The following is a 12,989-nucleotide window of genomic DNA, read 5'->3' as shown; positions in this document are numbered from 1 at the left end:
GCGGGTCGTCAGACCGCGCTCAGAAGCGCTCTTGGAAGGACGGGTGTATCGCTCCTCGTCCCAAAAATAAAAACGAATAAGAAAAAGATTATTGTGCGTGCACTGTCGTTTTTGTGATTTGAAATATTTGATACTTTATAAGTAAGAGTAAACTGTATAAGTTTCATATTCAAATTATTTGTAATTTAAAATTATGTTTTAAAAATTACGTTGACTGAGATCCCCTTTTTTATGGGTTGTTGAACGGATTGGTGGGGTAAAGCAATTTGACAAAACTTAAATCCAAAATGGCGCCGACGAAAATTTTACATATTTTCGTCATGGGTGTCATTTTCATGGTTTTGGGGTAGCTATTAACGAATATGAGGTCAAAACTAAAATCCAAGATGGCGCCGACAAAAAATTTACATCTTTTCGTCATGGGTGTCATTTTCATGGTTTTGGGGTAGCTATTAACGAATATGAGGTCAAAACTAAAATCCAAGATGGCGCCGACAAAAAATTTACATCTTTTCGTCATGGGTGTCATTTTCATGGTTTTTGGGGTAGCTATTAAACAATATGAGGTCAAAATTAAAATCCAAGATGGCGCCGACGAAAATTTTACATATTTTCGTCATGGGTGTCATTTTCATGGTTATTGGGGTATCTATTAATGAATATGAGGTCAACATTAAAATCCAAGATGGCGCCGACGAAACTTTTACATATTTTCGTCATGGGTGTCATTTTCATGGTTTTTGGGGTAGCTATTAACGAATATGAGGTCAAAACTGAAATCCAAAATGGCGCTGACGAAAATTTTACATTTTTTCGTCATGGGTGTCATTTTCATGGTTTTTGGGGTAGCTATTAACCAATATGAGGTCAAAACTAAAATCCAAGATGGCGCCGACGAAAAATTTGACATATTTTCGTCATGGGTGTCATTTTTGTGGTTTTAGGTGTGTCTCTTTAAATGATGTATCTCTTTAAAATTATTTTTAAGACTGTCCCACTCATACTCTGTATAGGTTATAGCTTTGCATACGCTAAGTACGTAAAAAATACTTATAAAATGCCAGGTGTATCTTTTTTTTCAATTAGATTAATTCATAAAACTCTTTGTGTACACGGTACACCCCGTAAATGCAACCCGCCCAACTTTGTCACTCGCACGTGAGCTATCGTTTAATTATGTTTTCATAGACAAAATAATCACATTAGCGAAACGGTATATGCCGGCTGCACGAAGTTAGAGAAGAAAACATGGATTTTCAGGAAAAATTTAGCAAAATTTTTTTTATGTAATTTTGTTGTTTAAGTATTTTTACGTGATTAGGGTTTGCAAAACTACAAGTCCCTTAGCACTTAGTATACCGATAGTGGGGCACCCTGTATAGTCGAATTCTTATATACTACGAGAGAGAGAGAGAGAAATAATCTTAAAGAGCATTGAAATAAATGTTTAGGAATCGTCGTTGGCGCCATCTTGGATTTTAGTTCTGACCTCATATTGGTTAATAGCTACCCCAAAAACCTTGAAAAAGACACCCATGACGAAAACATGTAAAATTTTCGTCGGCGCCATCTTGGATTTTAATTTTGACCTCATATTGTTTAATAGCTACCCCAAAAACCATGAAAATGACACCCATCACGAAAAAAGTCAAATTTTCATCAGCGCCATCTTGGATTATAGTTTTGACCTCATATTCGTTAATAGCTACCCCAAAAACCATGAAAATGCCACCCATGACGAAAAAATGTCAAATTTTTCGTCGGAGCCATCTTGGATTTTAGTTTTGACCTCATATTGATTAATAGCTACCCCAAAAACCATGAAAATGACACCCATGACGAAAAGATGTAAAATTTTCGTCGGCGCCATCTTGGATTTTAGTTTTTACCTCGGGTAATAGCTTCCCCAAAAACCATCCACATTTGCAAAATATGTGTTTGCTCCTTAGGAAAAGATCAGATTTCCTAGGTAATGTGACGAATCTAATTTATTTAATTCGGACCGTAACTCGGAATAACATACATATAACATACATACATATTTTCTAAGAATTGTATACAATGCCGGATTTAATACATTGCCGGTAACATAATAATATGTATGATAATTCTTAAAAAAGTACATATTTTAAACATTTCTTAAAAAGCTTCTAGATATTGCATACAATTCCTAGAGGTTTTGTAAAACACACACTTTTTTTAAAGTTAGTTACTAACATACTTATCACAATAATTGTACCTACCTACCTAGTTACTTATAAAAGTATCAAAATGAATTTTTAAAATTCGTAATAAATTAAAAATAATATCAAGTATGAAGATGGTCTATAAAATGGAATGCGCTTACGCTATGTTTACGTGAGCGTGATGTTCCCGCGAACCACGTGGCGACGTTAGATACCTAAATTTGAGTAACGCAGATTTGTGACAGCGTCCTTAACCACTAGGATTTGTATACAATTCCTTGATTTCATACATTTCCGGTAACATATACATAATTACATTTTATTTATTTACATTAAGTATATACATACTGATATTATATCTACCAGCTACCTATATTACATGTTTTAACTGATGTATTTATTTATTAGTATCTATCATATTAATAGAAATATATCTTTCACATAATATACTCATGTTAAATTATCATTATATACAATTCTAGACTGAAACTCCAATAGTCACTTGGGGTCACTGAAAATCAGTGGTGGTAAGGTATTAATCACATTGCCATCATATACTTAGTTGGCTCCATTTATCAGGTCACTCACTTCTTAGGAATAAGATTATTTTTATTTAATTATTTTTCTTTTTATTTCTTTTTGTTTTTCCTTTGTTTATAAATGTATCTCGTGTTGTGATCTTGACAATAAATGTGTTTTATTTATTTATTTATTTAATGTCTCTTACTGCATGCTTTTCATGCAGTTGTCCGCACCATATGTATTGTGGTCTTTGTCCATACACACTTTCTCCAAAGCCCTGCTTTGGTCATGTTTCATGTATAAGCTCCTGTATAGTAGTAAAATTAAATCAAATAGGTATTTAATTCTTATTTCTTGAAATTTGGTACCTATAGTATTTTTTGTGTGATACAAATCAAAACCAACAGTCAGGTTAGGTAGACTACAATTTACAAAACTGGCAGGGTTGCCATGCAATGGTTGGTGGTTAGTGAAACACTTGACTCGACTGTAAGCTTGTATTGAACTGCTTAAACTGTAGAACAACAGGACTATATATTCTAGACGCACACATACAATCGATTACACACTACACAGTACACTGTAAACTGTAGAATTAATATTAAAGACATAGTTCATTATATTTTGTAGTCTTTGATTATTTATACAACAGACTAGAAATAAATACTATGTATGCGATTATACCTATTCTAGCCATCCATTTTCGTGTTCCTTAAAATTAAGTACATCTTAGTCAAAGGGCAACTTATTGTGCCCTTGCCCGTAATGCACTCATAATTTCAAGTTGAATGTTTGTCATTCTTTATGTACCAAACACAGTCACGGCCACGGCGCTCATTCCATTTTACTGGTATTAAAACAGATGAAATCCTTCATGATCCCATATCCTTCTTAGTAGCAAATGTAGAAATCCCTTTCTTGTGTCTACAATGTTTTTGTGGAGAATCGTATTATTATTTACATTTGGGATGGATTAATTCTTCTCCTCTCTTGAACAAATTTGTTATTGCGAACGTAAGCAATAAGTCTGTAATAAAACAATCTTATATTGGGTTACAAATCCATAAACCAATCATTAAAAAATCATGTTTGTAAAAATTTATGTTCTGAGAAAATATCAGTTTACCATATAAAGCTTATTTTCTGCCTGTAGATTCTACATAACCTCACAGTCCATCCATAAACCATATTTAGCACTTATTTTTTAAATATTAGTCAACAATTAAAAACGAAAACAAACAAAGCTTCTCGTTTTGGTTTTGACAGAATCTCGTAAATAAAATGAACTAAATACCAGTCATAATAATGTACTCTGTGACTAAATATGTCATTTTACTTTGTTTATTTAAAAATCCGAGTAGGTAGGTATTTATTTTTATTATTATGTTGATTGACACTTGACGCCACAGACTTGAAAATAAAAGGTACGTGTACATATATTTACATTAGTGCCATCTAGTGGCTCTGGAAGGAAAAGAACTTCAAGTCTGTGTTTAACGTGCCATCTAGTGTGTTAAAAGCAAAAGACCAAGAGATATAATCGAACATGTAGTACGTTTTTTCCCCACTGGCGCTTTAATTGCGCAAATTCATAGTGCAACTTTTTTTGTATGGAGTGAACCGTCTGTTGTATACGTAGTATATTATTATTAGTCTGTGATATAATACTTTTTATATACGATTTTTTTTATTTTTTCTTGCGGTTTCTCTGTATGGTTTGTTTAGTATTATCCTTACTAATATTATAAATGCGAAAGTAACTCTGTCTGTCTGTCTGTTACTCAATCACGCCTAAACTACTGACCCAATTTGCATGAAATTTGGTATGGAGATATTTTGATACCCTAGAAAGGACATAGGCTACTTTTTATTGCGAAATATGTACCACGGGCGTAGCCGGGGCGGACCGCTAGTTTTCTATATTTTCTTATATGTTATGAATGTCAGCGCACATTGCCCCGTCATTATCTGCAATTTTTTAAACTCGTTTTCTGTTTAAAAGATTACATGATTTTCCAAACATCCAGCGTGAATTTGTACACACACTATTACCAAGATGCAAAGATCGTTGTAGAAGAATCGTCGTCTTACTCCATGATGTTACGGTATTGCCATGACGCGATCTTAAAATTTTACTCTAAACGCGCCTAAAGATGTTTCACTCATATTAATATTACGCAAATTAAATCATTTCGACCTTCGACGAAGCCTTCTTCCATTACACCATTAATTATGGTAATTATTTTTGCATGCTTGTATTGGCTGAACATGTTTACAGTGCTTTATTAATATAATTGTATCACCATTGAATACCATGTTTAAACCAAAATAAAGATTTTATTTATTTTTATTTATTTACACTGAAATTAAAACTAAACTAAACACTCATAAATAAAGAATAAATAAATGTGAATATGTAAAATGATATAATATTATTTTTAACTGTATGAGCAATATTTTTATTACAATTTTCTTTTATTTTACGTTTAATAACAGTTTTGAATAAAGAAATCATGCAATCGAAGTAATCCACCCTAGCGATACTATCGCGAGTGAGTGTGATGTCAGAGGCGCTTCGAATCTACCAAGGAATCTACAGATGTTTCGTCCTAAAATATGTAAACTTCAATAATCTATATCTCAGTCATTTATTGATGGATTTCAAAATTTTTTTCGGCCACTGATTAGTTTTGATCTATTTTTTAAGACTAGTAAGGTGAATATACTATTTTCTATTTTTTTAAACTTTTCCATTTTTCCATACAAACAAAATTAATGACATTGAAAAAAAAATTAAATACAAATAAATTCAGTATTTTCTGATTTTTTCCTTTGTACACTCACTATTACCTAGCTGATTACAAAATTTGAACTTTCTAGGTCATCTGGAAGTGGGTTAGGTTTTGTATATGTCTATAAGTCAGTCAGTCTTAAAAATTGCGATTTTTGGATATTAATATCTACGCAACTGTTTAATCTGTATTTATGAAATTTAAGGTTCTTGTTTATCTTGAGGTCCTCTTGATATGTACCAAATTTGGTTTATGTAACTCAAATAGTTTTCGAGTTATAAGGGGGTGAAAAGTGGCTCGAAATGGTTCGTGTAAATATACACACGGCTGCTGCTCGCCAGTTCTCTTCGCTTGAACTCGGCTTGACACGCTGCCGCGTGTCTAGATAAAAAACATGAACTGGGCAATATTTTCTTGTTACACGTCAATGTTCATACCGAAATCTCCAGTGTATTAGATATAAGCTTCTTGGGAATTACCCTCAGATAAAATTACTTAACTTTGTCAGTCTCGCGGAAACGTGAGCTCGGTCGTGTGTTTTATTGATTAGATAGCTTTAAATACGATACAAGTATTTTATTAATAAATAATATTTACTAAGGAATTTATTATGTAATTGGAAATTGTATAAATAAAAAGTGAAGGGATACAAGAGAAGAAAGAAAATCAATGATAACAGCAGAAGCGTAGCGTGCCTTGGCGGGGCCCCGTATAAAAATTCATTTTGGGGCCCTTAGGAAGGGTAAAGATTTCTCACAAAAGCGCACGTTGGGGGCCCCCTTGGCGCGGGGGCCCCATATAATTGATACGGCAGATACGGCGGTAGATAACCCCTAGGCCCCTGGATAACAGTAACGTCGGAACGATTATAAGCATGCGGATGCGTGCATTTAACGCTATAAACATATCTACATATTATTTATGTAGGTATGAGTAAGTGAAGATATAAATAATTTATTAATCTATACTAATATTATATACTAATCACTACATAGTATAAAACAAAGTCGTTTCTCTGTACCTAAGTCCCTTTGTATGCTGAAATCTTTAAAACTACGCAACGGATTTTGATGCGGTTTTTTTAATAGATAGAGTGATTCAAGAGGAAGGTTTTAGTACCTGTATAATTTATTCGGTTTTAGACAAAAACGGGCGAAGCCGCGGGCGGTAAGATTATAAAGAGGAAAGGTTTGTATGTAGGTATGTACTTATGTATGGTTTTCACTTTTCACGCATAAACTGTATTTTATTTAATAACTAGCTTTCCGCTCGCGGCTTCGCCCGCATTGTCTAAAAACTAATAAAATATTACTTATACTAAAACCTTCCTCTTTAATCCCTCTCTCTATTAAAAAAAACCGCTTATAAATCCGTTGCGTAGTTTGAAACTTGAAAGATTTAAGCATACAAAGGGACATGGGACAGAGAAAGTGACTTTGTTTTATACTATATTGTAGTAATTTTTGTGTTTTGTAAGATAGTTTAAAGGCTGGGAGAGAAGTAATTCTGTAATTGTTTTCTACCGTACGCGTAGGTAAACGTATCGTTCCTTTGACGGCGAAGCAGTAGCTAGTATCTGTACCTAGTTACCTTTAAAAACCTAAACATAAACGTAACTTCAATTATTTATCTCTATACTCTTTCATAGTAGCGTAACATTTAATTTTTAGTTTCATAGCATTCAAATGCGAGATATGGAGATTTTTTTTAAGAATAGAAAACAATTCTCATAAAAAAACATCCTTACCTACACATATTTAAAAATCTGTCATTTTGATATAGGGTCCCCCGACTCCCGACTCCCGGCTCTAATACCTTTCTAGTAGTTTCTACGTAACTATTTTTAACTATTATGCTATAGATCGGTGTTAGGGAAATATTAAAGATTATGTTGAAAATATTGACATGATTAGTCCTTTGATCCTTTGTCCTTTGATCTTCAAAAATCAGCGTATTCATTTGAAATTTATTAGTCTGTTCGTGAACAACTCAGCTTGTTTTGATAACGAGTAGCTTATCCACTTTATAATAATTTATTGGCTAGGTACTTGCTGTGCCTCTCGGTTGTACCCGCATTGTTTAGATGCTATTGGTCTTAGCGTGATAGCCTTTATTATGTTGACCCGACCCGAGTTATATTCATACAAAATTTGATGGAAATTCATGTACTAGTACTTTTTGAGTTAAAATAGACAAACGGACAAAAATTCTAAAAACTTAATTTTGCTTTTGGTCGATGATGATTGTAGATCACGCCCCAAGTGTTATAAAAAATATTCAATGTAGGTTACAATTTTGACTTTCCTACGTAGTTATTTATTATATAGGTATGTATTACGGTCTATATATTGCCGTAATCTTTATTATTTAAATTTCTTCTACTCTTTCGGCCACCTCACGCCATCTATTGAGATAATTTAACAACAATTTCAACACATATGAAACATTACCTATTTCAACGATTAAAAACATCATATCCAACGGGGCAGTTGTTGGATTATTTTTTTAGTTAGTAGCGTTCAATTCAATGAGATTTTTTAAAGAATTGAATAAATTAGATCTCGATTCGAACCCGCGTCTTGCACCGTACGGTGGCAATTATAAGGCCTATTTCTTGTAGAAAATATCAACATAATATTCATGTATTATTTTAAAAGTTACAAAAGATGGGTTATTTTTTATTAGGTACCTAGGTATATTATATTATTTATGGTTTAGTTAGGTATATGGAATTTGTTAATTATAAACCTTGTTCGTGAAGTTTGTGAGTATGGATGGATGTTGGTAAGTCCCCCCTCGGGAAAACCACTGTGCGGATTTTCATACACTCAAAAAATGATTTATTCAATTAGACTTCTAGAAGCACTTTAGAATCGTCATAACGTATTTTTACCAGTTACCACCGATTCGTAAAGCGTTATCTACGAAAAAGAGCCGGCAAGAAACTCCACACTTCCAGAGTTGCTCTCTTACCATAATAATACTTGGTAGTGAGCTGATATACCAAATTAACACATAGGTATGCTATAGAAATTCATACTTGCCTTTTTCCGCGTGTCTCGTGCCCGCAGTTCGTTTGAATCTCGGGATTTGTTTACTTGCTCCATAGAAAGACTTGCTCGATTTGCTCGTCGTTAGTTTTTATTTCTGGATTATTCCTAATATGTATATTGATTCCTTGATATGGATTTTAACTGTAGTGTATGAAATGCTTAGTGACTAACACATGTAATTTAATAAGAATCTAAATATATATCTATACTAGCTGTTCCCCGCGGTTTCACCAGCATTGCTCCGCTCCTGTTGGTCTTACCGTGATGCTAGGTATATAGCCTAGCCTTCCTCGATATAGGCTATCTAACACCGAAAGAATTTTTCAAATCGGACCAGTAGTTCTCGAGATTAGCGCGTTCAAACAAACAAACAAACTCTTCAGCTTTACAATATTAGTATAGATATAAATTATATTAGGTATGTAGATGTACTACATATCAAATTTAAGTAGATAGGAGTATTCAAGCGTAATACTAAAACAAGATTAATTAAAAGTGTATATCTGAATAGTTATTGGATACTTTTCATTTCACTTTGATTTCGTATTGTCTCAGCTCTTTGTGAATACCTACTTGATGAATTACTTCGATTATTATTAACCCTGTAAATACTGTGAATACTTGAAGGTTAATTTCTTTTAGCAAACTTCATTGAGGTCTTATATTTACATTTAAATTTTAAACAGTCTTTACTCTTTAATCTTTATGTAAAAAAGCCTTCGAAGCAAAATTTCAATGCCACTATTTACAACTTAAAATGCTCCAATATACAATATGTCCTTTTGTAATTGGATAAAAAAGATACCAATTAAAAAGGCAAATTAAACCCAATCCCGTTACGCTTTTCCTAATTAAATCATTATACGTGTTCTACAACTACAGGACTAAAAGCGGCGTTTTTATCTAGATAAATAAAACGAGTCAAAAAACCAGTTCATAAGATTCTAATTTAACTGGCAGCGTTCACTTTGAACGTTCTGTTTTTAGTGCGAGCCCGAGGGCACGGGAGTTCAATTGAGAATTCACAAACACGAAAGCAGAATAACCAGTTAGCAAGACCTCTTTACAAAGGGTATAGTGGCGTTTCAAGGCATTCATTTATACGGATGAGCGCGGGGCGGTGAAGGTCGTTGTAGTTGGCCGATGTGAAATACTCGACTCCTATAGTTTCATGGTCTCCTAGTAAGTTGCGTTCAGCGTGGCATGTCACGACCGCACCGGTTGGTTTGACGGCCACGAACCGCGCCTGACACACGAAATTGGCCATCGACAGAACTGCTTTTTAGATAAGGATTAGATAGTATATATATAATTAAATATTAATTGGTTGTATGTTCGTTCGTCTATTATTTGAGCTAATAATTTAAATAAACTGCAAAAGTTATTTTTACAGATTTTTTAATAAATGTTTTGTGAATTTTATAATCTTTCATGAGTAATCTAATTAAAAAATCTAATGTTTTTTAATAAGTACCAATCTAAATAAAATTATAATAATAAATAATAATTGTCGCGGAAGAATTCCAACCAATACCCGCGGCCCCATCATTAAAGCGGCTCGACGGAACACAGTGAGGTTTTAGTCGGTAGGAATCCGACATAACCCACGGCTCCTTCCCCGGGGGCAGTGGGTATCTTTGGAAGATTTCCCCACTATTAAAAAAAAAAAAAAAAGGTACGTCACGAGAAGAGAACATAGATACCTACGTACTAGAGCTTTTCGCCCGCGTTTTCGAAGAAAAACCCGCATAGTTCCCGTTCCCGTGGGATTTCCGGGATAAAACACATATTATGTTAACACATATGGATTAACATCCAAGTTACCATCTTTATGTGTGATAAATTTCATTGTAATCGGTTCAGTAGCATTTGCGTGAAAGAGTAACAAACATACACACAAATACACATACATCCATCCTCGCAAACTTTCGCAATTATAATATTAGTAGGATAGGATTGTAATAACTACAAAAGAATTGTAAACTAGATAATAAAACATTTAGTACATTATCAAAAAATTTATTATCATCATAATTATCATATGGGTACAAGAGCAGGAGACAAGTAAAATTTAACATTCCTGTAAACGTACTGTTAATTCTGCGCTGAAATATTCATTCTAGCACTAAATTATTACATTTTTTATGTCAGTTTTTCTACGATGATGCATTGAAAATGTTTCCATTTCTTAAATCGCAAGCGTCTCGAGGACGTGACGAAGATGTTTGAATAACGAAATTCCCTTCTGTCTTCTTGTTTGAAGAAAATATAACATTAATTAAATATAAAAATTTTCCTTTTCTTGCTTGCACCGCCGCGGACGTTTTGCTAATGGAGTAATAATACCTAAACGAAAAATAAGTATGAGTAAAAACATCATCTAGCAATTAGGAGTTAGGGATTAGTTCATTAGTAATATGAAACTTTAATAGAAACATAACATCAAAAAACGGTATTTACAAATAGGTAAAATTATATTTTTAACAAAGTACTCACTGTTTCTGTCAGCTAAGGCATCATACTCGTCATCACATTTTATACCCATGTCCGCGAGACATATTTGGGATAATAGATTGTAATACCATAATGTTGGCTGGTATTTTTCACCTTTAAATCTCGCTGCTAATACCTAAAAAATAATTGGTAATAAGTATTACACATTCCAATAAAAAGAAAAATTATACAATGTGTCTATGACATTTATTCAATTACCTTCCTAATTACTTTTACACAGGTACTCTTCAAACTAGCTATTCGCTTCTTTAAAATGGCGTGCGTGGCTTCTTCATCGATTTTTTTATATTTCTTTAAAAGAATACTGTATGCAGCTAAGCGAGCTTTTTTATTACGATACTGAGAATCAGTAATATCCCATAAGCATGGAAAGTTTCTATACATTTCTATGACTTTAATTAGATGTTCCTTCTCGTAGTCGAGCATTTTAAATACGTCTGCTTCGCACCGATACAGTCGTCGCACTGACGAAGTGACGAAGGCGAAGCGGACCGGCAACGTCCGATCCGTAAAATTCGACTTGGGTTTCTAATGCTATCCTGCTTACTCGTTGTGGCAACGCTTGTTGTTTCATGTTGTTTCATGTTTGGCGGGTTTCGAATTTATAGGAAGATAATTTATTAGCATTCTTTTTTTAAGCAATCGGGTAACATACATATGGGCTAGATATAGATATTTTTAAATATATATTTTATTGATAATTGTTAAACGTTTTTTTTTATGTAGCTATCAGTTTTTTTTGTTCTTAAATCATAGCCGTTTTTTAAAGGCAAGGTGTTAGCTTATAATTAATTGTTGCACTTGATTTGTTAAATTGCATTTTCCTTGTATGTCTATAATTAGTGTTAACAATAATTGTTGGCTATCCTTTGTAAAATAAATAAATAAATAAAATAAATAAATATGTCATTTACTGGTCTATAGGTCATACTTACAACATAGGTATTGCAATACTGTGTTTACAACGCCATTGCATAAATTTTAAAATTAATCATTGTGAATTCTGAATTATATTATAGGATTAGTAGATACTAAGGAATACAGTATATTAAGGAAATACCTAGGTAGGTAAGTATATCTATATAGTTAATTTCCTTCTATTTATGACATAAAATAAAACACACTCCAAAATTCATACAGACTGTAGAAACCGATTTCCGAACGGGCCGAAAATGGTAAATGTTTTGACGATTTAAAAGTTCTAAGCATCTAGAAGAAGACTAATTAAAAAATGAATGTTTCTTCCAATTTTTGTTACTAAAACACTATTGAATTATAACAACCACGCATTGATCCGAGTACCCTACCTCTCTAAACTAATCTGAGCGTCACGATTTTGAATATTTAAGGATAGAAGTTAGTAGCCAAAGGAGAAAAGAGGAATCACGATGTACTAAATTGCTGTTGGAATATTTAACATTTTTTGTGAGACGTTAAAGCGTTCTCAAATATACTTACTGCTTTACAATCTAGGAGGTGCGCGATCATTTGGCTTGTAACTTTGTAAGGTGCCGCAAATAAGTCTGTGGTAACTGGTAATATTATATTATATTGCTCTACATGATCGATTTAAAAATGCTCTCGTAATTCGTAACAAACAAACATAAATCTATAAATTCTATAATATAATCATAGTTAATAAGGGATATTCTTCGCGAATAGTTTTCTAAGCCCGCCTTGTTTCCTTAGTTTCCACAGCGTATTTACAAACTATACAAGGCCAGCACACAACGGTGTGAAAATCACGTATAGTTTGAAAATAACTTCTTTACTTTCTTCCAATCTATAGAATAGTAGTACGCAAATACTCGCGTATACTTTGTAGTGAAGTAAGTAAGAAAAGCGCTCCAAAACATACAGCGCCAGTAGGTACGCATGCGGACTAAGCGCGCCGTCTTCCCATTGCTCGCGTTTATATTATT

At 33.2% G+C, this 12,989-nt stretch overlaps 1 protein-coding gene and 1 long non-coding RNA gene across 2 annotated transcripts; both read right to left on the bottom strand.

The window, feature by feature from the left end:
- Positions 1 to 3,193: 3,193 nt before the first annotated feature.
- LOC123691096 lies at positions 3,194 to 4,026 on the bottom strand. Its single transcript, XR_006751359.1, has 2 exons — positions 3,835 to 4,026; positions 3,194 to 3,735 (listed from the first exon to the last, which is right to left on the bottom strand). It is a non-coding gene; the product is annotated as an uncharacterized LOC123691096 (long non-coding RNA).
- Positions 4,027 to 10,556: 6,530 nt separating this feature from the next.
- LOC123691253 lies at positions 10,557 to 11,520 on the bottom strand. Its single transcript, XM_045635556.1, has 3 exons — positions 11,266 to 11,520; positions 11,050 to 11,182; positions 10,557 to 10,899 (listed from the first exon to the last, which is right to left on the bottom strand). Exons 1-3 carry the CDS (start codon positions 11,491 to 11,493, stop codon positions 10,832 to 10,834), a joined length of 429 nt encoding a protein of 142 aa, XP_045491512.1. The 5' UTR covers positions 11,494 to 11,520; the 3' UTR covers positions 10,557 to 10,831.
- Between the last annotated feature and the right edge of the window lie 1,469 nt (positions 11,521 to 12,989).

Source organism: Colias croceus, chromosome 4 (assembly GCF_905220415.1).
Source record: "Colias croceus chromosome 4, ilColCroc2.1".
NCBI classification, from domain to species: domain Eukaryota; kingdom Metazoa; phylum Arthropoda; class Insecta; order Lepidoptera; family Pieridae; genus Colias; species Colias croceus.
The sequence above is the reverse complement of the archived record's forward strand: the minus strand, read 5'-3'. Positions and strand labels throughout refer to the sequence as shown.